This window comes from Taudactylus pleione, unplaced genomic scaffold (genome assembly GCF_031769625.1).
Source record: "Taudactylus pleione unplaced genomic scaffold, aTauple2 ptg000138l, whole genome shotgun sequence".
In the NCBI taxonomy this organism is placed as follows: Eukaryota; Metazoa; Chordata; class Amphibia; order Anura; family Myobatrachidae; genus Taudactylus; species Taudactylus pleione.
This window is the reverse complement of record NW_028284540.1, coordinates 4,784,006-4,809,996: the sequence shown is the minus strand read 5'-3', so window position 1 is coordinate 4,809,996 and position 25,991 is coordinate 4,784,006. Positions and strand designations below refer to the sequence as shown.

At 42.5% G+C, this 25,991-nt stretch overlaps 1 protein-coding gene across 1 annotated transcript in view; it reads left to right on the top strand.

Annotated features, from left to right (window-relative positions):
• Positions 1-25,991, top strand: part of CNTNAP5 (contactin associated protein family member 5) — a 621,635-nt gene that overhangs the window by 544,061 nt on the left and 51,583 nt on the right. Inside the window, exons 17-19 of the mRNA XM_088473678.1 lie at positions 6,955-7,173; positions 14,749-14,988; positions 18,088-18,312. Of these exons, the coding sequence (XP_088329804.1) occupies positions 6,955-7,173; positions 14,749-14,988; positions 18,088-18,312 (684 nt within the window). The remainder of the gene's footprint in view (positions 1-6,954; positions 7,174-14,748; positions 14,989-18,087; positions 18,313-25,991) is intronic.

Here is a 25,991-nt window from a genome sequence, read left to right as displayed (position 1 = left end):
CCTCAATTGTTAAATAAATAGTGGGAAGTGAGGTTATGTTGGAGGGTAGAAAAATGATCAGCTCAGTCTTAGACATATTAAGTTTTAGAAATCGCTGGGACATCCAGGAAGAAATAGCAGAGAGACAGTTGGAGATACGAGTGAGGAGAGAGGGGGAGAGGTCAGGGGAGGAAAGGTAGATTTGAGTATCATCAGCATAGAGATGATAATGGAGGTCAAAAGAGCTGATGAGTTCACCTAGAGAGGACATATAGAGGGAGAATAGTAGAGGTCCAAGAATGGAACCTTGGGGAACACCCACTGTAAGAGGCTGTGGTGGGGAAGAGGAGTCATGAGAAGAGACAGAGAAGGACCGGTCTGAAAGGTAGGATGACAGCCAGGAGAGAGCAGTGTCACATAAACCAAGTGAGTGAAGGATTTTCAGCAGGAGAGGGTGGCAACAGTGTCGAAGGCAGCAGAGATGTCAAGGAGAATAAGCAGAGAGTAATGGCCCTTGGATTTGGCAGCAAGGAGGTTGTTGCTGACTTTTGTCAGGGTAGTTTCAGTGGAGTGGAGAGAACGGAAGCCAGACTGAAAGTAAGGTGTTTGTAAACAACACGCTCAAGGAGCTTGGAGGCAAAAGGGAGGAGAGAGATGGGATGGTAGTTGGAGAGAGTGTTGGGATCAAGGGTAGGTTTTTAACAATGGGGGAGACTATCGCATGTTTGAATGCAGAAGGGACAGTGCCAGATGAGAGGGAGAGATTAAGGAGATGGGCAAGGAGAGAGGTAGCAGAGGAGATGTGAAGGGATAGGGTCAAGGAGGGAGGTAGAGAGGGGGGAGGACTGGATGAGAGCCATGACTTCCTCTCCTGATACAGGGGAGAAGGCTGTCAGAGTTGGTGAAATAGATGGAGATGGGTGATCAGGGAAAGAAGGAGGTGTAGAGCAGAGGGACTGGTGGGATGTGATGTCCTGATGTATGGAATCGATTTTGGATGTAAAGTAGGTAGCAAAGTCAATGGCAGTGAGTGGGGAGGGCTTGGACAGAGGAGGGAGTTGAAGGTGGTGAAGACGCTGGGGATTTGAGGACTGGGAGGAAATGAGGTTCTTGAAATAGGACTGTTTAGATAGGGAAAGGGCAACACTGTAGGATGAGAGCATAAATTTGAAGTGGAGAAAATCTGACTTAGAGCGTGATCTTCTCCACTGTCGCTCAGCGGTTCTTGAACACTTTTGCAGATATCTAGTGCATTTGGAATGCCAGGGTTGTAGTGTGGATCTGCAAGGGTGAGTAGTGATTGCCGGTGCAACAGAGTCTAGAGCAGAAGTAAGGGAGGCATTGTATAGGGAAGCAGCTTCTTCAGGGCAGGAGAGAGAGAGGATAGGGGAGAGAAGCGAGTCAAGCAGGGAAGATAGAAACGGCATTGATAGCCTCAATGTTACGCTTAGTGATGGTGGCCTTCGGAGGTAGAGGAGAGGAGGGAGAGAGAGATAGGTTAAAAGAGAGAAGGTGATGATCAGAGAGGGGGAATGGGGAGTTGGAATAATTCGAAATATTACAGTGGTGAGTGAAGACTAAATCAAGTGAGTGCCCACTCACATGTGAGGGTGAGGAGGTCCATTGTGAGAGACCAAATGAAGATGTGAGGGTAAGGAGTTTGGAGGCAGAGGATTCTTTGGGGATACCAATTGGAATATTGAAGTTACCAAGGATAATGGAGGGGAGGTCAGAGGACAGAAAGTGAGGGAGCCAGGAAGCAAAGTTGTCAAGGAACTTAGAGGGAGGGCCAGGGGAATGGTAAATGACAGCTACTCGCAGGTGTACTGGTTGGAAGAGGCGTATAGCATGAACCTCAAATGTAGAGAATGTAAGGGATGGGTCAGAGGGTAGGAGTTGGTAGGAGTAACCTGGGGATAGAAGGACCCCCACACCACCACCATGGCGACCCCCGGGGCGAGGGGTGTGAGAGAAGGTGAGGCCCCCAGAAGTGAGAGCTGCAGGGGAAGTAATGTCAGAAGGTGAAATCCAGGTTTCAGTAATGGCTATGAGATGCAAGTTTTTGGAAATGAAAAGGTCATGGGTGGGAACCAGTTTATTACAGACTGATCTGGCATTCCAGAGGGCACACGATAGAGGGACAGTGTTTATTGGAGAGAAGTGAATGAAATTATCAGGGTTGCTGTGACAAGAAGGTGAGATTAATTTGGGTGACCGAGATGAATGTAGTAGAGAGATTGTGCGGGCACCAGTGTTGGGAAGGGAACCTGGAGGTGGTGGGCAGGGAAGGATTTTAATGAGGTGGAGGTGGGGTGGCACGGTGTGGAGAGGAGGCTTGGAGGAAGGATTAGCGGTGGGGTAGTAGGACCCAGGTGGGGTAGAAGAGAACAAATGTGGAGTAATGAGAGAGGAGAGGGAGGAAGGCAGACAGAGGAGGGGAGATAAAGGAAGGAGGAGGTGGAGGAGATATGGGGGAAATGATAAAGGTGGAAGAAGGGGGCAAAGCAGTGGATCAGGTAAACACTGAGTGGAGGAGGAATTGGGTGAAAACATGGTCATGGTGTGGCTGGGTAGAGTTTGGGGAGGAAATCTAGATGTAGGCACAGAGTATATATGTAAGAGAAAGTGCAGGAGATTTGCAGAGAATCAAGTAAAAGTACAGCGGAAGAAAGTGTATTGATAAAAGGTTATAATTGAGGGAAGGAAAAATGGAGATTTAGCGGGGAAGAAATGGATTATTAAAGTAAACTGTGTTAGAAGAGTAAAGGTGCATACACACTAGACGATATGCTCCCTGAGCGATATCGTCTAGTGTGTCCCCGGCAGGCTGTGCTCAATGTCGTTCATGACATTGAGCACAGCCGCTGAACGATATCATTAGCGATATCGTTCAGCGCCGGGCTCTCTCACCCATTCCCTGACATGCAGCAACCTGACGAGGTCGTCAGGTTGGCCTGCATGTCAGCCCGATGAACGAGGATGACGAACGACCCGCGGGAACGCGCGTCGTCGTCATCGTTGATCTTTTTTGTGTTAAAAATGGACGATAAAGTGGACGACTGAACGATAACGATATCGTTATCGTTCAGTCGTCCACTTTAATCGCCCAGTGTGTACGCACCAATAAACTGAAATTGGCACAGATACAGTACATTATGCTGTAAAATATTTGTGAAATCAGAGAGCCAGCCCAAATATTAGCAAGTAAAGTGTTAAGTTCTTAGAGTGAGCAAACAGAGGGCCTGATTCAGAGCCGGACGCTATTTGCGGACGGTAGTTCCGAAAAAGGGGCCGGCTATTTAAATTGAGCGCTCGCTCTTTGCAGTTTGTTGACGCCTCTATGTCTGAGCGAGCGAACGAAATATACGCTCGCTATTTTACAAAGATGCCCCTTTGCTGTTCGCATCACACGTCATCTCTGGTATTTATTAGATTAATCGGGTACATCGAAAGGCATCTGAACTGCTCGCAGTGCTTGTGGTAGGTTTTTCTTACTGCTATCACTGCGAGCAGTTCAGGCTAAAAGACAACCAAGTGACGTGGTCGATGGCGCTCCTTTACTAATTATGCACTCCCATTAAATGCCCTTTTGACCGTTCGGCACGCCTGCGTTCGGATCTCCACTCCCCCGTTTTCAAGCACCTTCCCCTGTTACCACCCACAAACGGTACATTCTGTCAATCAAATTAGCAGCCCCTCACTGTTTTGCGAGCGCACAATTTCCGACCGCAATGACTGGTTTGTGCATGCGCATTACGACCCCTACGCATGCGCAGTTGTGCGAACATCGCTCAAAGCGAACGAGCGGCCGCTTACGAGCGGCTCTGAATCAGGCCCAGAGTCCAGTGAGTAATGTCCAGTTTGAGCAGACAGCAGTTGCTTGTAGAGAAGAGATTGTGAATTTACATATCTTGTTTATACTTTGTCCAGATGGTCAGGTTTTTTGGATGGGTTGAGGTTAGAGTGGTCTCCTTATGTTTGACTTCGGTTTAACGCCGGTCTAACGCCAAAATATGGCTACAGTGCACTTGTAAAATTATGCACTTATTAATATTATGCACCAGCAGCCTCCCAATGAAAGTTAAATAGTGAATGTGTATGTGTATGCAATGATTGCAATCAACCCCCAAAACCCACAAACTAAAATGGCAAGTAATACAATTCCTACCACAAACAAACAGTGAATACCACAAAGCTAAGAGGAACTTGGTCTAGTTAGCAATGCACTGTAGAGATAGTTTAGAAAGAGACATACTGCAGCAGTGATGGAATTTAGATAGATATACCTAGTAATCAGTAGATAACTGCAAACATCAGAATATACTTCCAGCAATGTTTGGTTTTAGATATACCTGCAGATGGAGGAGAAAGGCGGGGTCAGTTCACAATCAATAACAGCAGAAGATAAAATCTAATAAACATCGGTCTAATGCCAAAATATGGCTACAGTGCACTTGTAAAATTATGCTCTTATTAATATTATGCACCAGCAGCCTGCGGCCTGCAGCCTCCCACATTCATACGTACTCTTAAGAATCTTGCTTTAGTCATAACTGACATCTTTCTATACAGTGGATTAATTTTTTTCCTCTCTCCTGTTCAAGAGTTGCACTATGGTTTTTGAATTGTGTCATTATTATACTGAGCAATTCTAGCTTCTAAATAAATCAATAATTTCATATACTGCAATTTAACACACACTTTTAACAGCATTGTATGTACTTTATGCTGTGATTTTTTTTCCTCCAAACTGTGATAAATGATTTAGTTTTTTAAGTTTCATGCTACTGCAATGTCAACCAGTCACATGATATATGACATGGTGAGCAGAGACACTTTGGAACATCCCTTTTTCAACATGATTGATCACAGCACAGTTACACTAATCCCCTCCTTCCGCTGCCAGCGTGTACATGGAGGGAGGGCTCTGACTCAGAAATCAAGTAAATCTCTCCTCAGTAATGAGCTTCAGTGCTGAAATGCAAATACATCCAGATAATAGACATGGTATATTTACTAAAGTGCGGGTTATTAGAAGTGGAAATATTGCCCAAGGCAACCAATCAGATTCTACTTAACATTTATCGAGCACCTTCTAGAAGATAATAGCTAGAATCTGATTGGTTGCTATTGGCAACATCTTCACTTCTAAAAACCCGTACTTTAGTAAATAGACCCCTACAATTGATTACACTTCCCCCACAGAGAAATCTATGTAAAACATATATATTAAAAGAAAGTATAAACAATTAATTAAGAAGAAAGTCAATGTGAAATTGCAACTTTATTTTATAACTTCAATGAAAGAAGGAGGACACCATTTGGATAATGGTTAACATTGTAGCAGGAGACAGAAGTTTGTATATATTCTATTTTCTGTTTTAAAAGGATTACAGGTCCCTGGACATTATCTAAGCTGGTTAGGCTTAATTCTTTGCATCACAAGCAGATGCACTTTGTGTGTTGTGTGAATATATACACACAGACACATTATATACTATTTTTATAACTGATTACAATTGTGCTTTTTTATTATATATTGTTGTTTATACATCTCCAGGTACCTGGTATTTATTGTTATTTGTGAAACAATTTTATGAATACTTTGCTATAGAATAAATACATATATTTTTGTAGCCATTTACTCAGAGCGGGAGTTCTCTCATTCTTTTTACTTTTCTTCCTTATACTATCTGTGTTTTAATTATCTTCCTTCTTTCTAATCTTAATATGTTTTAGGGCCATAAGCATGGCTATAGTTTAGACTTTAGCTTTTTCTAGCTCTTAACATGTTGGGAGTTATAGTTTTACAGCATCTTGTCAACTTCCCCTTCATATCAAACCTTTTATATTCCCTTTTTATAAAACATAATCCTGACCTGTTTAGTTCTGGAAGGAGACAATATGCTAATAGAAACTGAGTCAATTTGATGGATGTGTTTTCTAAATCTTAAGCTTAATGATTAGTGTGTTTCTTGTTTAATTGGTGCAATCATACATTTTCAAGTACAAATCAGTTACAATAAAATGACATCAGCTTGATTCTAGCAAAGTGCAACTTGTAAAAACACAAAGAAAAATAATTTTACAGCATTTGAATAATAACCTTTCAGAACTCACAGCAGCATGATAACATAATGAACACAATTTAACAAATGGTGCAGTTTCCAAGTAGATTTATCTTGTGATCCGTACTGTGTGGGAAGAAAAAGAACATTTCAGAGTTATATGTTTATATTTTTTCTCTCAATCTACATTTAATAAATTGCTAATCAGGCGCTTCTTGCTTTAATGTCAAAATCAACTACACAAATAAAGAAAACCTCAAATTGTAACTATTATGGACAGCAGTTTGTGGGTTGCAAGTTTTTTTCTTACCGTCTAAAGCTAAGTTATTCTTGGCATTCTGAAATTAAGTTATAGCCACAAGTGGAACTGTTTGATAGATTTTGCTGTTTTGGTCACAGAAAGATCACATTTAGAACCAATTTAAGCATATACAGCACAATCATACTGCAAAACCACTGACAGTCAATCAATGAACCCTGACACTTCATGCACAGTAAAGGGGCCTATCCATTAGCAGATTAGCAGATCTTTCTCTAACAATGAAGGACAAAAGATTATCCCTTGAAAATTCGTGGGACTGCGGTGACAGATATCTGTCATGTACATGACAGATATTTGCGAATGACGAACGATATTGCATGACATCATTCAGGGAGTGGATTTTTTTTATGTATCTATGAATATTCATTAAAAATATCGTTCCTCGTTCCTCGTTTACCGCTTATAAACTGCCAGATATTTCTAATATCTGGCAGTGATAAGTAAACACATAGTCAAAGTATGTAATATGAATTAGAGGCCAAAATGAGTTCAAGCCCAGAAGAGCAAACAAATTATTAACAAATATAAATCAATTGGTAAAAATAGATATTGATTGTGTTATTGATTGGCTTATGTACTTTACAGCTCCCTATCAAGTCACATTTTCATTTGATGTGGGAAGTGGTCCCATGGAGGTTTCTCTGCAATCAGTCAAGGCTTTGAATGATGGTCAGTGGCATCATGTCAGGGCTGAGAGGAATATTAAAGAAACCAGTCTCAGCTTAGATGGCCAGCCAAGAAAACTTGTACAGAGTCCATCAGATGCACGAGTTCGAGTCCAGGTGAACACTCAGTTATATGTGGGTAAGTAAAGATTGTTTACAAGACATTTATTGTGAAGCGAAAAACCAGCAAAATGTTTTCACTTTAAGTGTAAATGTACAGAACAAAAAGTATTTCCTGTTAAAATCAAATCCTAAGTATTCTTTCAATCAAAATAAAACTAAAGAAAAACCCAATAAGATATTTCATAGTGTAACACATATTAAAAATATCAAACTTTAAACAGGGAGCAAATGTACACTCACACACTAACTAGATCATACGTACAAGAAGTCACAATTGCTTGTTTAGAATTTATTTAAGTGCCCATGCTAGGGATAAAGTTTATTTGCAGACAAAACACATAGTAAATTATAATCTACAGTATGTGTGTCTACCTGCTATGGCAATATTCCACTGGCTAGTTCAGCCTGGTGCTGGTAATTGGAGGAACCCCACGTCATTTTCTCCCCCTGTTTTACAGTACCATGCCAGGCTTAGAGATCCGTGGCTGGTTACTGATTTTTTTGGGGGGTTCCACTTTTTAAAAACATTTTAACCCTCATACATGGGTATTCAATATGGAGCGAAAACTCTGTTTTTGCGATGTTTTCGCACCTATGACATCATTGTCGCAGGTTTTGGTTTTACACCGTATTCAATTTCAAAGACTTTTTGCAGGTTCGAAAAGTCTTTGAAAAAAAACGGGGATAACTTTTCACCACTGAATAGGTGTCGAAAAAAAGTGCAGAATTGGGGTTTAGGCGTGCAGGCTTAAAAAAAATAGCCTGCACCCTTCAGAATGGCCCCTTGAAACGATCTGTGTAAAAAAAAAAAAAATCGGGACACCCCAAAAAAAGCACTTTGAATTTGGGGGCCAAAAAAAAATAAATGTTGGGGAACAAAGTTAAAAAATAGCAAACTTGACTCTGGGGGGTCCCCAAGTATGCCCCAGATGTTTTTTTCATTGCAGCTCCTTGCGGCAGGTGGGTTTTTCACGATTTTTTCAAGTCTCTTTAGCAACTTTAAAATATGCTGACCCCCATTTTCAAGTACCCCAAATTTGCTGGGCATAGTTATTTTTCTCCCCAAAAAAATCTAAATGCTCTTCTGTACCACTTTCTTCAAAGTCGCATTTATGCACTTGCCGCTGCTATTAGAAACCCCGACTTCCTTCAGGAGTTAAAAATGGGGGTACCCATTGTGATCCCCCATGTGTAGACATCTTTAGGGGGGTCCCTAGAATATTTCCCGAAAATTCCCGTTTTTGTTATCCTGCAAAAAAATTTTGTAAAAATGTACAAAAAAAATGACATAAGGTCCCCCCCTCAAAAGCCAAACCAGCCCCAGGCTTGCAGCCAGTGGTGGTTTCTAAAAATACTGGGAACAAAATGTGTAGGGTTCCACCGTATTTTAGAAACCAACACCAGGCTGCAGGGACTAGTGCTGGTTTTAAATATAGGGGGCAAAAACGATGTGGCGTACCCCCTATATTTAAGACCAGCACCAGACCCAACCGACCGGGGTGTAATGCCACAGCCCGGAGACCCAAACACCGTGGCTCCAGGTCCAAAGCATTACACCCCAAGTCGGTCAGCGCAAGCCTGGGGCTCATCCCCATACCCCTGGAATGGTGGGTATGGGGGTAATAGGGGGGCCAAATAATGTAACACTATTGTACTTTACAGTGGAACTACAAGTGCCAGCATGCCTGCCATTTTGCACTTGTGGAACTACAAGTGCCAGCTGACATGTGGCACCTGTAATTTCACTGTAAAATAAATAGTTAAAAAAGACAAAACACACACACCGTGCCCAGTATAAGTTTATTACAGACACCTACCCACTCACACATACTTACCTATACCAAAAGTTTCTGTCCCCTCTCCAGTAGAGATCCTTAAAACTTGGCCCTGCAAGGAAGATTTCATACTCCCCTACATCCAGCGCTGGTCTCCGCAGTAATCCATGAGATTTAAAAAAAAAAAAAAACACATTTAGCCGATCCACGCAACACAGCTATCTGTATGTGTGTTGTCACACATACATATAGCTCCCGAATGCCTGCTATCGGCACTTCACGGGGGGCATTGCAGTCCCGTCAGCCAATCAGCGGAAGCGTTGACTGTAGAGTGCCCGCTGATTGGCTCCGGTAACTGACATTTCCCACGTGGGCTGACTGCGGCAGGAAAAGACATCTTGCAAAGCTATTTAAAATCCCAACTTTCTTTTGCAGGCAAAAACGGGGTTACCCATAGTGATCCCCCATGTCTGGACATCTTTAGGGGGGTCCCAGGCATATTTCCCAAAAATTCCCATTTTTTTCCTTAAATGGGGTCAAGGGTCATTTTTAAAAAAAAACAGGGATAATTTTTCTAAGCACTATAGCAAGTGAAAAAAAAATGCAGAATAGGGGTTTGGGGGTGTAGGCTTATAAAAAATAGCCTGTAGCTTTGGGATTGTCCCTTTAAAAGGAAATGTTAAAAAAATGTCCTAAAAAAAATCGGGACACCCTTAAAAAAAGAAAAAAAAAATTTGGGTTTAAAAAAAAAAATTAGGTAAAAAAAAAAACAAAGTAAAAAAATTATTTCTGGTGGGGTCCCCAAGTATGGGGCGGGTGTTTTTTTCATTGCGCAAAGTAGCGGCAGGTGCATTTTTGCAGAATTTTTAAAAATTGCCTTTAGGGACTTAAAAATATGCTAGTACCCATTTTCATGTACCCCAAATTTGATGAGACCACTTAAAAAAACGAAACAAAAAAAACTAAGTGCTCTTCTGCATCACTTCTTCAATGTCGGGAAAAAAACACCTGCACGGCTATTTAAAAACCCCGACTTTCTTATGCAGGCAAAAACGGGGGTACCCATTGTGATCCCCGAGGTCTGGACATCTTAAGGGGGCTCCTACAATTAATTCCTGAAAATTCAAGGTTTTTTTTGCCAATCCAAGTATCGCCGGGTCCGGTTTTCGATGATTTCAAATAAGCAATATTTTTTCGCTGGCAAAACCTCCGATGTTCGGCGAAAACCTCGCTGACGAGGTTAACGTTTCATATTGAATACCCCTCATAGTGAGTTGTACAGTGCTTTTCCCAAACTTGCCTGCCTCAGGTACAGTATATTTGGGCAGTTTCATAGTTTTTGTATGGTCCAATTTTGGTCGGTTTTAAAGCCGACCATTAGTAAATCTGCGGATCCTATTCTGATCTATGTTAAATAATCGATTATTGGTCCAATGTTCTAGTGAACTAAAGTCTGGTTTTTGGATGGTTTCCATCAGTTTTGACATTAGTAAATGGTCGGTTTGCCAAACCGACGGTAAATGGCCCAAAAACCAAAAATGGACCTTTAGTAAATATACCCCTTTTTTGTTTTAAATGGGCTAAAGTATGTCCTGCTATGCTAGGAAAAGTTTTACTACATCATAGTTCTGTAAGCTGCAGTATACATGCACAACCAGTGGATCTGGTCCCCAAACTGCGGTCTTAGGGGTAAATAGTCAATATGGTGCCCATAGCAACCAATCAGATTCTACTTAACATTTGACTAGCACCTTCTGGAAGATAATAGCTACTGTAGAATGTGATTGGTTGCTATAGGCAACATCTCCACTTCTAAAAACTGTCACTTTAGAAAATTTACCCCTTAGAATCCGTTTTAAGGTCCAGAATGCCTGAGGGGCAAAACATTGTCTTGTTAATTGCCTTTTGGATCCCAGAAAGATTATAAACTGCCATTATCAGTGCCAGAATTCTAATACCACCCATTGAACTTTGGGTTACCCTTGAAGATTTATTTTTGCCCCTGAACATTGACATCTAGAGACATTTGGTCTCATTCAGATTTAGTTTGAAACGTATTTGCGGTTTGTAATTTAAAAAAATATACAATGTATCTCTGCAACTTATTCACAGTCTGTTGCACATGTAAATCTCGAGCTGTAACTTTATACCCTTGAGTGTGACTCCCTCTTCTTGTCATACCTGGCTAAGATGAGACTGGATTATTACTGGAGAGTTCACTGAAAATACAGCAATGCTACAAATTGCAGCACACAATGGAAATATATTGAAGTTAATGGTCAGAGGGCCTGATTCAGAGATGGATGCTAATACGATCGTAACTGCATATTCGTACGCAATGCAGTTGCGAAAATATGCAAATGTCAGCAAAGATCACCTGAGCGTTAAGACGGCCACTGCTGCCTTCTCACCTGCGTGCAACTATGCATACCTATGTAAACATCGGTAACATCGAAGTACATCGGCAGCCATCTTACTCTTGTGGCAGGTCTGACCTGCCGCAGCCATGGGAGCTTTTCTGACATGCAGAGCTGCGTATGCAAGCGCATGGATAATTTATGCACACCCATGTAACAGTGTTCAAACAGACAGACACGCCTGCATTTTTGTGACCACTCCCCATTACCACCCCCAAATGCCAGCAGTCTGTTTCTCACTTGGTGATAGATTCCTCGTGCGTGATCACAATGCAACCGCAGCTCACGCGCAGTGCTGTGAATATGCATTCTCAATGGCAATCAATCGCTCGATCTGCGACAAAATTGCATTAGCATCCGTCTCTGAATAAGGCCCAGAATGTGCAGCTATTAACCTTCTACCCGCGCCACGAACCACTCGTCAGAATGCTTTGAAGGTTTAATATGGAGAATTTAGATTAATTGCATGCAACATTTTAGGTCTGCTATGTAAAATTGAATGGACGATAGACATATTCCACATGTATAATATTGGCAGCGTGAACAATATTTGCGTGATTTTCCACATTTTTATTTTGACCTGACAAGGACATGGCTCAAACACAAATAGTAAAATGTAAACAAAGTAACAAATAATATACTCTCTGAGGCGGGGGCATCTTAAGTAGGAGGGGCCAGTGTGCAGGACCCCCTCCACTAATCCTGGCAGCGCGCTAAGCAAAGTAGGATCTGAGCACTAGTTCTGTGCTAGAGTCTACTGTGCATGCCCAAGTGCAGCAGCCATTTTCCCAGCGTCTATTCTAGTGCACTTGCACATAATGTCAGGAAAATGGCCGCTGCACCATTTTCACGGACTCCAGAGAGGTAAGTATTGGAGAAATGGGTGAGGGGTATTCGGTGTGGCCATGTGCACCGCACACCCTCCACCCATTATAGATATGTCATTGCTCTGAGGGGACTGCTATCTAATCAGATTTTCATGAAAGGCTTGAAAACATTTTTCATACAAACGTTTAGCAAAAAATTCACATAATTTATTTTCCGACAAACACAGCATCTACCTAGTTGTAGAGGGCATGAAATGTCCAAGCTTCATGTAGCAGTGGGACCACTTTTTCCTTTTTGCAAAACATTAAGTCCAGCTTTCATGGCAACAGTGGCAATTTCATGATGAACCTCTAAATGGCTTCGGGCTTCCTAAGAGCCTACTGCAGTCTCCAAGCAGAAATGAAATAAAACAACATGAAATGAACAAATGAACAAATTCCTACAAAACAGAAGAAAAATTGTTTAGTACTCTGAAGTGCCATTGTTCCATACCTTACTAAGTAAGATAAAACAATATTTTATACATACTAATGTGTGACAAACACTACACAATATAACTATCACAGACATGTGACACCAATTTGAATGCCACGTGTACAGCTGGAGCTAAAAGCAAATGCTACTATTTTTTATGACAATTCAACAAGCAGCAGATTGAAAAATACACATTATCAAATGTCCAGCAGCTTTATTGCAACAGTTTAAGCTTCAAATAGCCGATGTTCCACTTGTAGAACATTAGCGGGTAAAAGGTTATATACCCAAGTGGCTTAGAGCAAGATTTTTTTTTTTTCATGTCATCATCTAAAAATACACATTCAGGCTTCCCCTTCGCCATTTGTTCATGAAGCATTCTTTGTTTCTATAAAATGAGTGTTCCGTGCACTTTAAAGTGTCTTTTTAAGCATAGCTGATGCTGTTTTCATGTATTTGAAAAAATGGATGTGTTTTTCACATTTTCAAACAATCATAAGCAGACATCATTAGCAGCTTGACTGTCATTACTACCAACTGTACACCAGGATCAGAGCTGACACCAGTCAGACCCTTTCAGGAGGCTGATGATCTGATTCATTACGGATTGCAATATTGTGTACGCATGCAGTTCAACTGCAATAGTATGCTAATCCATTGCGATCGCAATGCAAATTCAGCACTGCAGAAGGACACCCACTTTACATTGCACACATCTGTAATACTTAGCAGAATAGAGAAACCATCGGTACAATCTTGTTCCATTGCAGCCTCATGCACGCTTGCACAAGCTCTGACCTTACTCAGAAATTGCTAACAACCCTGCACGCTATGAGACCTCACACTGCATATGGCATCGCAGTGGCTAATTTATGCACGCCCCTGCAACGGCTTGCAAATGCACTGGTACACCTGCGCTCAGCCGACCACCCCCTGTCACCACCCACAAATGGCACTTCCTGTCAGTCACTCTGCGATGGGTCTGCGTATTAACCAATCGCATAGGCTGGTTTACGCACGTGCACTGTGATGCGTACACATGTGCAGTGCGAAACAATCGGATGATTGCTTGCGTATTCGCAGTTGCATATAGTAGTAAATCAGGCCCTGAGTTTAAGACTTTTTGGCGCTCATCATCTTGAATTGAGACGTCCAGAACATGCCCTTACTTTTTTGCGACTGCACCCCCACTGCAGTTGCATTCACTCCCATTTCCCGCGATCACACACACATTCCAGCTCTGGTCTCAGGGCCTGATTAAGACCCGCTCGCATGCGCTGAGCGCGCGCAAGCGGGTCGATGTTGCCCAAGTGCGCATGCGCACGATGGAGGCGGCTCTGTTGTGCGCATGCGCGAGACCCGAATAACGACGGCCAAGCCGTCGTTATTGGTCTCGCACCAACCGGGGCGTGCTGTCGATGGTGATTGACAGCACGCCCCCTTTGGAGGGCGTGCCGGGGGCGTGGCTGCCCAGACGGAGGCGTTCCCATGGGAATGCCTACCGTCTGGGGCCAGCCCCACTGACATCGCTAGTGTTGTCAGTGGGAGAGCTTTTGGCTCTGATTGAGCCAAAAGCACTCCAGGGCTTGCGGCAGTGAGACCCTACCGCAAGGGTCTCGTCGCAAGCCCGATGGTCGCGATGGTCTTGACCATCACGACCATCATTTTGGCTGCTCGCTATAGCTGTGAGTGGTCACCCACAGCTATGCGAGCGCCAGGAGGCCGCTCCAAAAGGTAGGAGGGACGGCCCTGATTCAGGGCGAGCGCTCTGTCAGAGCGTCCAGCTCTGAATCAGGGCCTCAGTCCCCTAGTTGCAGACAGTCACAAGTCAGATACCTGAAGCAGAAAAAAAAACCACTGAAAGTAAAAAAGATGCATACAGTATGTGCAGTGCAATCAATACAACGTTACAGTTTACACTTGTGGCTGGTCCAATGTTTTGTGTGCTTAATAAAATATATTAATATACACAAACAAATACATGATAGGAGTAAATATTGTAATTTGTAAAACTGATATGTTGGAAAGTTGTTGGAGTATTTATCAATAAATGCTTAATTAGTTACCTGAAGCTTAACATATTTCTGTGCTCTGTAGGGGGAACGGCATCCAAGCAAAAAGGGTTTGTGGGATGTATCCGCTTCCTCCAGTTAAATGGACAAACCATGGATCTGGAAGAGAAGGCCAGAGTAACTCCGGGAATCAGGCCAGGCTGTCCGGGACACTGCACCAGTTACGGCAATTTATGTCAAAACAATGGGAAATGTGTGGAGAAGCGCAATGGATTTACGTGTGACTGCACAAATTCTGCCTTTGAGGGCCCATATTGTGAAAAAGGTGAGAACTATTTCACAGCTGGATAAGAGAACTGCAAGTGATTTGTTGCCATATTATGGAGAATTGCCACGCAAGACACATTTATTTTCATTAATAGAATTTCTAACTAACATTGTACACATTTCATTTCATTTCCTGGTTCATTGTGTTTCCGTCACTGTAGGAAATCATGGCTTTGACTAGTATTTGTGGCCACAGTAGTGATATTATGTATTGGTTGCTGTGCACAGAACATTTCAGCCACTGTAGTTAGATGGAATAAGGCAGTGTTCTGCAGATCTGTAGAAGTCAGTAGGTAATAGTCTGCAGAATATACTACTATATATCTTATCATGGATGGAGCAGAGCAATGTTCTGTAGCTCTCAAGAGACTACAGTAATTTAATAATGTACTTTATGTTGGAAGGTATAGCAACATAACCTAAAACATAAAGTGGGAGGTATAGCAGTCTCCTACAGCTGTACTGAAAGGAATAAACCTGAGGATTGTGTCTTAAACCAAATAAACTACTACGTCTTTGCATTCAGTTTAAAAAATTCTGCACAATACCAACACATTATGTTGACGCACATTTACGCCCCCTTTTTTTTTCATTAAGCTACCAGCCAGAAGGACCTCTCTCTGTTAACCCCAGCTCCATCCACATACAATGCAAAATAGCGCAGATCCAAACTCCCTCTTACTGTATATACAATAATGTACTGCAGGTCTCTAGAGAGGTCAGCAATCTAATAACCTAATAACCTGCAGGACAAATCAATAGGTATCTGTCAGAGTCTGATGGAACAAACTGTGTTCTGCAGATCTCTAGAGATCAATAACTAATAATTTACAGATATTTCAATATATATATATCTGGGGAACGGGAGGTAGATACAGAGATGGAACATGTAATCTATATGTACCATAACAAAGTTTGTGGCTTCAGTGCTCTTCTGAACATACAATGCCCTGAAGTGCAGTGTGCGGGCCTCAGAAGGGCAGACAGGCACAATGTCAGAGTGGGGCATAAAGGGTCCACCAGGGGAATGCAGTGTTAGGGGCCCGTGCTTAAGGGGTGTGGTCAGCCTCTAGAAGGGGTGTGGCCAGCCGCCACAGTGGATTGGCTAACCATTACAGAGTGAATGGTCAGGGTCAGTTTATACATATATATAATTATATATATAGAAAATACTGATGGTGCATGCATGATAATGTACCAGATTGTAACATCAATTCACTGTAGTGTTTACACCATAGTCTTGAGTATAATTTATCATATATATTGTATAATAATTAACTACATAATGGTTATCCTGTCTATATATACTACATTATTGCACTTTATATGTGATATGTGGCCAGTGTCTGAAACTCAATTTTAACTGCATGAGGACTAGCAAAGGCAAAATACATACCATTGTAATCTATCTTAGCTTTTACCACTTGGATGACTTACTTGTAGGTGAGCGAATGAATGCAGAGCTGCAATGTTATTCCAATCACTGGCAGGAACTGTGGGCCCGATTCAAACCCGGTAGCTATGCTGCGTACACACATAGCCTGCTGATGTTGCAATGTGCGCATGCGTATACAATGCAGTGAACCAGTCCATGCAATCATGAAGCGATTGCCCCTTGTACACAGATGCCTCACTACATTGAGTGACAGGACAAGCTGTTTGTGGGTGGCAACAGGGTTTGGTCGATGGAAACAGGGGAGTGGTGGTGGGAACACAGGCGATTCTGAGCATCTTAACGCCGTTTCAGAGGCGTACATAATTAAGACGGAGCATCATAGTACACGTCACATGGTTGAATTACACAGTGAAGCAGTGCTTGCAGTAGGGTATGGTCAGCCACAAGTGCTGCATATGGGTGTGATGGTACTCGATGTTATCGATGGTTGCATACAATTCCTGGAGATGACGTGTATTACTAAGGGAAAGAGGGCATCTTAAGACAGGCTGGTAGGTGTCTAAATACACACCACGATTGCACGCCAAGACATAGTGGGCGTGCTAATGATTGCGGGATTTGCATACTTTGGCAGCTGACGGCTGCGTGTGAATGCATCTAGCGAGCGGGTCTGAATCGGGCCCTGTGTTCATTATGCTAAAGTCCATAGAAAATGCAAAGAGGGAATAGGGGTGTGTACTTATCACCCATTTTGAATGGCAGGAGGGCAAATCTTGGTGTAGTTTCTAAAGAAGTGAACCAAGCACCCATGTTTATCCGTGCTCCTGTTTCACCAGGTTACTGACCCTCTAATAGACTAACAATACATAATTTGATTCCACTGTCTGGAACCTGACCCCTAGAGGAGGGGGTGGAGCCTCAGACAGAGGGATCCACCGGGGAATTCCCCTGTACCCCTGTGGGCCAGTCCAACCCTGGATGGGCAGGTCCTGTAGAGGATGGTACAAGTTTATAAGTCAGGCCATACTGTATGTATTTCATTACTATGAGAGAATATAACAATTTACACTCTAGGTCTGTGGTTCTCAAACATGGTCCTCAGGACCCCACACAGGTCATGTTTTCCAGGTCTCCCAGCAGGTGCACAGGTGTATTCATTACTCACTGACACATTTTAAAAGATCCACAGGTGGAGCTCATTATTTCACTTGTGATTCTCTAAGGACACATGGAAAACATGCACTGTTTGGGGTCCTGAGAACGGAGTTTAAGAACCTGTGCTCTAACTCTGTAACTGTAACTCCCCCATACATGCTGTTATTTATGATTTATTTTCATTTTAAAATGACCAGAAAAGCATTAAACTCTGTTCTATTTTTATGTTTATAATTTCCTCTGAGTGCCTTCTGTCTACAGTGAGCACCATTGCTAGTCTGGTTTCCCTGTCTACTCAGATTTATATTGGATATTAGTGAGGTGCACCTACAGTTTAGAGACATCAGATTAGCTCACACAAGAACATATGGGGAAAGTGATAGTTTACAGTATATAAGGTGCCCATATCCAGTGGAGGTCTCTAGTCACAAGCCTAGAGTGCTCATTTGTAAATTTAGATGCACAGTTTGGAGAAAGGGTCTTTGTGAGGATCAATCTGGGTGTTTGGTTTTTAAGAGCTCTTTTTCTTTTCTGTTGTTATCCTAGAAGTTTCTGCCATGTTTGAAGCTGGAACCTCCGTCACCTATGTTTTCCAGGAGCCGTATCCCGTGTCCAGGAACGCAAGCTCATCTGCGTCAGCAATATATGCAGACACTGTGATATCTCGGGAGAATATTGCATTCAGCTTTCTGACGGGACAAGCTCCAAGCCTTTTACTCTATGTGAATTCATTCTATCAGGATTACCTGGCTGTGCTTCTCTGCAGAAACGGTGAGTCTGGGAATTACAAGACCCTTTTACAATACAATGGTTATGCTGGAGATTTGTATTAGATATTAATCTCAAAATTGCATATGCTTATTGTTAGGGATTGCCATTTTATGTCACACCTATTCAGTCCATAATAGCCTTCCTGTGATGCCTTTACTGTGCCAAATACAATAAAACAGTTAATAGAAACATATTTCCAGCAACCAGGTTAATCCAAGTAATGTACATGAGTAATTTAAATTCTAGCATAATTTCATCCTTGCAATGGAGGAAGCCATCTCTTTGGTTGAACTGATATCTATAAGAATGCTACTGTTAATAATCCATTATTGAGGCACTGAGAATGCAGCCTGACAGTTCTAAACAAATAAGTGATGTTACTAGTTTCTAATGAGTTGATATTGTGTATTTCACACATATTAGTTTAGTCCTGAAAACTAGTGAGTCCACAAAAGATTGTTTATGAAAGTGCCTTTCCAGTAGTTAAGATTCCAGAGACAAATATAGGGACTCTAGAGGAAAGTTCACATTTCTGTTAGATTTGTATCATTATAAAAAATGCTTTATTCTTTGAATAATGGCCCTCATTCAGAGCCTTACGCTCTGAGCAGAGCGCACGCTCTGAATGAGGGCCGGGCTCCATTTTCATGGAGCGTCCTCCTGGACGCTCGTATAGCTGTGGGTCACCACCCACAGGCTATACGAGCGTGCAGGATGATGGTCGCGATGGTCTTGCGACCAGAAGCCTGTGGTCGGGTTTTTCGACCACAAGCCCTGGTGTGATTTTGGCTCCATCGAATTTGCGAGCCGGAGCCTGCGGTTGAGGTTTTCAACCGCAAGCTCCGGAGTGATTTTGGGTCTATCAGAGCCAAAATCACTCCCACTGACATCACTAGTGATGTCAGCGGGCCGGCTTTTGACGGGAGGCGTTCCCTTGGGAACGCCCCCGTCAGGGAGGCACGCCCACCAAAGGGGGCGTGCTGTCAATCAACATTGACAGCACGCCCCCTTTGATCGGACACAACGAGCGAAGGACTTTCCTTCGCTTGTCGCGTCTGGCGCATGCGCACGACGGAGCTCCCTCTGTCGTGCGCATGCTCAGTCCATAACATCGACCCACTTGCGAGCGGACAGCCGCTCGCGAGTGGGTCTGAATCAGGCCCAATGTTTTTGAACCATTTGATTATTTTCAATATTTGTTAAGGAAATTGAATCCCACAACAACTTTAGAGGCAAAGAGAAACACAACATAGTGAGAGAGAGAGTGTTATGTTCTGGGTTGTTTGTGGACCCGGGGTGGTAGCAGGAGCGATCACAGAAGCAGATTTGAAAATAAAACTAGGATTTTTAATAAGTGCTTGAGTAGACATATAATGTGGCAGTAAATAAAAGTCCAGGAGTATATAAATGTGCACTAGAGTTCTGTGGTGGGAGTAAAAGGGTTAATGTCCAAGTAGAAACAATTAGAGCTGTCCAGGGGTGCAGGTAGTGAACTGAAAATAATCAAGCCAGGTATGCAGGTAGTGAACTGAAAATAATCAAGCAGGTATGCAGGTAGTGAACTGAAGCGCAGGATGTCAGCAGGCTCAGGCACTCAGGTATGGGCAAGGGTGATGGAGGAAGCGGGGTAGTCCAGGGGGAGTTAGGAGCTGACAGGCAGACTGGCAGACAGCGAATTCACAGGAACAGGATAAGCACAGAGAACTCCCTCTCAGCTAGGCTGAGATACACGTTGCACTGGCAAAGGAGGAAGGCACTGACCCTTCCTAAATACCCCATGCCGTGCTGTTACTGGCTGGAGGGAACATGTGACTCACCAGGATTGGCCAGCCGCATCACATGGCCAGAAGGCAAGATGGCGGCGCCCATGCCAAATGGAATGGAGACGCCGCCAGGCCTTACCAGCGCAGAGTGCCAACAGGCCCGCACAACAACGCGCGCAGCCAAAGCCCCCCGCCAGACACCAGCTCCGCCACCAGACAGCCACAATGACCTCACAGGTAACACTCGCCTAGCGCCATGCTGAAATACCCTGGCCGTGACAGAGAGAGAGAGAGAGGGGGAGAGGGAGAGGGAGAGAGAGAGTGAAGACAGAAAGGGAGAGAGAGAGAGAAGACAGAGAGAGGAGAGAGTGAGAGAGAGAGAGAGATTCACATGCAGTATTGGAGAAAGTGTCACAAATGGGACTATTATTATTATTATTATTATTATCGTTTATTTATATGGCACCACAAGTGTTCCGCAGCGCCTTACAAAGTACATAGACAAATAAGTGAACAAGCAACAAGTGACTTACAGTATAATACAACACAGGACAAGGACAAGGTTTATATTGCTGCATTAGTGGGCGCTGTTATCTTTATGTAATAGACAGCATGCATGTGGTGCAGAGAAAGTGGATCCCTCTCAGAGGTAAGGGGCCATTAAATGCTCTATTGGCACATATAATTTGGAAACCAGTATGTATGTAACTTAACTAATATTAAATAACTAATTAATTTAATATTGCTAATATTAACTTAACTAATAAAGATTGACACTGACAACAATATGGAATTCAAAGTTAACTTTTTTTTTTTTAAATTCCAAAATAAAATACTTATGGTGGCAAAGGAAATAATGGCAGCTGATCAATTGCAACCCATCTTACACCAACAAGATGACAATAAGAAACTTGCAGGGTCAACGGCAAGTGTTAGGTACAAACCCTGCTTAAGAATAACAACGAAGTGGCTGAGAAGAAAGACATTGACCTCACTAGGGTAAAGTAAGCCTACATAATGTACTGAAGAGGAGCGCACCTAGATGGTATTGCATTGAGCTATCCAATGGATGGCAAAAAGCAAAAGCAAGGAAACAAAATAGGGAGGGAGGGAAAGTCCATCTTTCCAGACCCATAAACATGCCCCTGTGCAAAGCACTAATTGGGTACCTAAAACAACAGAAATTAACCCTATAGATCCCTGTAGCTAATCCACTAATCTGAAACTACAGTACCTAGTGTTGTTAGCTTTCTCCTGCACATGAAGTGCACTGGCTATTCAGTACAGCAGTATTTGACTGCACATCTGCTTTTTTTTCAGTCCCATGATGTTACTGGGTCACTGGACCACAGGAAAACCTGGTCTCTTCTACTGGAGGTGGGAATTAGGGTATAGGGAGGTGGGTTACTGGGAAATTGGAACCCCCTAAGTGTGTGCCTAGCTTCGCTATTTGCAGCAAATTATCTGCCTAGTAAATACATAGCTTAATACCCCCTTAACAAATTTTCTCACAGAGAAGTATTATTTGGATTTATGAGTGCAGATGCAACTGGAAATGTACATGGGGGGACTTTAATATCTATCCCTTAGGTTCAGTTTGATTCCTTAAGTATGTCTTATGAGAGTAATGGGCTTTGTTAGTGCTTTAGTACATTTGTCACTTTTCTAAAGTAAAAGTGTTTCTGGAAGGTTTAAACGGTGTATAATTTAGAGTACAAGATCTATTGTGGTTACCAGTGTAATTCAAATGTTTTAACAGGAATTGTTCACTTTCCCCTGCAAAACTGAATATGTTCCCCCTAAATGGAACTTTCTGAAGCTTCTATCCGATAGGCAATGCCATCTATAAATGGTGTTGCCTATAGAAGCCTATTGGCTCCTTCCTGCACAAATCCCCCAAGAGGAATCTGAATGATCCCTCTCTGACCCCCTGGCAGCCAAACCTGGATGTCCTCACAATGCAAAGGACAGCTCTTATCGGAAGAATCCTATTTGCAATTATTCATGCATAAGGCATTAATAAACGTCACTATGCATACGACAAGTGGTGGGATGTATCGCATGCAATCTGGCCCTCTGTGATTACAATACTAATTTTTTTTCTCTTGACCAAGAATTCCTTGTGATAGTAGAGGCAGGCATTTTGTGAGTAAATCTATATATTAGAGGGGTTGAGACAGAGTTGATTGCAAGTCCATTTGCAGAGCATATCTTATGTGTTTCTGCTATGTGCATCCCCCTAGATCTATCGTACCCAAGTATGGGTGATGCAGTGTCATATATTGTTCAGTCTCATCTACGCTAGTGATTGAAGGGGTGTCAGTGGGCTGTAATGAGGTGTTCTGACATAGGCAATGTACACTGAGGCCATGTTGATGGAAGAGTTGTGTGACCATGTACAGTAAATACACCTTTTTAGATGGAATGTTTACACCAAGTATAGGGCTGGTGCAAGTGTGCACTGGTGATGATGATGATGATGATGATGATGCTAATTAAACCAAGTACATGAATAAGGGCGATCTAGTCACAAAGATTCATACAACAATTCTGCATATACTGTAAGCAAATAAAAGCATTTTATTCCTTGCAGAAACATTTACGGCCAACTTACATTCAACTCTGCATCTGCATCAACCCAGTGTCCCCAGTGAATTAACAGGTCATATTCTTACTGGTACTGTCCCCAAAATGGCTGCTTTCACTGTGTCAGAGAAGTCCTGTACTGAGATGTCCTGCATTCATCAATATTGTATTACATTGGGAATGCTTCAGGATATTTGCTCTCAGCTATGATGCCATAGCCTAGAATGCTGAGGACTTGGGAGCCTGCTGCTAATAAGATAAACATGTTAGCTCGAAAGTTGATTATCCCATCAACCATCAGCCTGAGACCATGCTTGTAATTTGGTAAATAAACTACAAAACTCATTTGTTTTTTGTGACAATTTATACACTTTTTTGAATCAGGATTAAAAAGCATTGGACGAGCTTGAGATCTGCTATTTTATATCAGCAGCTGCCTCTCCAACGAGCAAATTTACCAAATAAAAGTCCCTCGGGGATAGCGCTAATTAAGAAACAGGTTTCCTACCCAGCTGTTCAAAATAGTGAGAGTTAGTTCATTTAAAATAAAATAAAAAAACATTAGAGCAATAAAGTGGAGTACTGCAGTCTTAGGACCTAAAAGACGCCAGGAAATATTTCAGACTGAATGACAGCAGGAATTGCTTGCTTCTGTGTGATAAGGAATTAAACAGAAGAGCCTTTCCATCTAAATCACTGGAAAATGTCGGTAAGCAAAAAATGAATAACAACAGTTTGTGCAGTGCGACGCTAATAATATTTGCTAATGTCTGACCTCCATTCTTTAATTAAGTTCTACCTTAATTATTCTTTTCTAAGCTTATAAATATTTCATTCTCAAACTGAGAAGAGTTTTAATAAATTAAAATAGCATTCTTAATCATTTTAATTGTCTCTCTGCACCAATTTTTAATCTTGGAGAGTGTCATATAAATCTCACTGTTTGAATGAGCAGGATATTATATTTGCTGATACAACAGGTTTTGCTGTCTAAGAGAATTTATTTCTACTTTGATAAGGATACTCAAGTAGGACAAACAAGTTAATATTTATTGCATACCCGAAAAACTTTTTTTTTTGTTTTATTTATTTTTTTCATCTGGAAATTACTTTTCTTCAAATTTTCTTCTGTATCAATTTAACAGAAGCCTGCAAACATTTTGCTGTGCTGCTGGGACACCCTTTTCTTTCCAGTATCTATTTCTCAGCCTGTAGCGTCCTGTTCACCTCTATTCCACTTATCACATCATTGATCAGTTGTGCTAGGGGATCTTGTCTTTTTCATTAACTAACATAGTAATAATACAGCCTACAGAACAATTTGGTCCAGCATGTTAGATGCAGCACCTGTGCTGGTACTGCTGCAGGCAGGGGTTAAATGAACTAGTAGTGTTTACTGTAGCGTAAACAGGTGGCAGAGCTCCTGTCAGAAAAGGGCACTTTAGCGCATGCCATGGCCAAGCCCTCACAGAAAATGCTGGGCTGCCCAAAGCTCTCCCGCAAACCTTCCCCCCAACAGGACACTGAGGCCGCAGGTGGGGACAACTGTTTGAGCAGGGGGCCGCCATATAGCAAGGGTGCATTTTAGCGCTTTCAAATCGGGCTGGGATCACTAAACTAGTGATGCCATTGTTTGCGCTTTCAAAGTTTCAGGGTTCCTGGTCTCTACCTGTGTCTACCAGTGACAGCCAGAGTTATAGGAAATGGTGCATGTCGGCCCTGTTTTCTGGGTGCGCCGAGGCTAATAGCTACATCATTGGATGCAGCTTTACTGGACCCTGCAGTGAAATTCTGTACACGGCCATCTTGAATAACCTAAGGATTATTCAGATGATGTTTATGCAGATTATCTGATGCTGCGTCTTTGGCACAGGCTCCATGTTCCTGGAAATTTGCGCAGTAGACTCTGGCACAAAGCCAGAGTCTACTGTGCTGCCAGACAGGAGGTAGCCCGCACGGAGCCTGCACATGGGCCCCCTCCTATCTTAAACTGCCTTTGGGAGTAGGATCACTGCCAGAGAGTGAGTTACTCGGTCACAGTGCACCATGAGCCATTGGGGAATGCTGCCCCTTCCACTACACAACTCTCAGTCTATGCCTTCCTGTTGTCTCCATTCTACTCCATACATCATGACACTGCCCCTGTCACATGCAGCACTGTTCTTACTAACACATCACTCATCTCCTGATATACTATGTGCTACTGGAGGCCCTGCACCTTCAACTATATAACTCTGTCTATGGTTTCATACTGCCTGAATTCTCCTCCTCACAGCATGACATGGCCACAGTCACTTGCAGCCCAGTCCTTACTAACACAACACTTATCCCCTGATATGTTTTGTGCTGTGAGGGACACTGTTCTATCCACTATACTGCACATATAATACTCAGGGCCGTATTCAATTAATCTCGTACCAGCGATATTTCTTTGCATGCTTCACTTTGATGACTTCATGTGTTTTAGCCGTGGAAACTAATCATGCTCGCCCCCGCTATTCGCCGTATTCAATTCCAAAGGACGCGAAAATGCATCCAGGCGAAACTCAACAGGCGAGAAGTGCTGTCAGAAATGGGGAAATCAGCCTGACGTCCTCCAAAAGATGCACTAACATTGGGGTTCAATATAGATGTCCCCGAATAGCCCTGCTAAAACTATTTGGGGTACTTAAGTCATTTCAATTGCCTCTAATTAGCATATTTACACAAGTGGTGAAGCATTAAGCAGTTTTTTGGGGAGAAAATAAATAGTCCTGTCAAATTTGGGGTACTTGAAAATGGGTGCAAGCATGGTTTAAAGTCGCTAAAGTAAGTTATAAAAAACTTAAAAAACGCACCTTCAGCAAGCACCTGCAATCAAAAAAACACCTCACCCCTACTTGTAGTCTATTTCGCTAGTTTTTAAGTTTGAACCCCCACTATGCACTTTTTCACCCCCTTTTTCTTAGTCATTTTTTGGGGTGTTCCTCAATTTTTTTTATTTTTTTTTACGCAGTTATGCTTTGGGTGGCTGTCCCAAGGGTGCTGAGTGGTTTCCCCACATTTGCACCCCAAAATAGTGATTTTGCACTTTTTTCCAACACCTATTCCTTGGCGAATCTTTTTCGCCTATTACATTGCTTTGCGTTTTCGCGTACACAAAAAATGTTTGTAATTGAATACAGCGATACTTTTCCGCCTGGCGAAAAGTCACAATCGGTGATACTCTTTCAAGGATTCTCACTTTTCACTGGCAATTAAATACAGGCCTCAGTCTGTGGCTTCCTGCTGCCTGTATTCCCCTCCTCATATCAAGACACTACCCATTCACATGCTATTTTGTCCTCACTG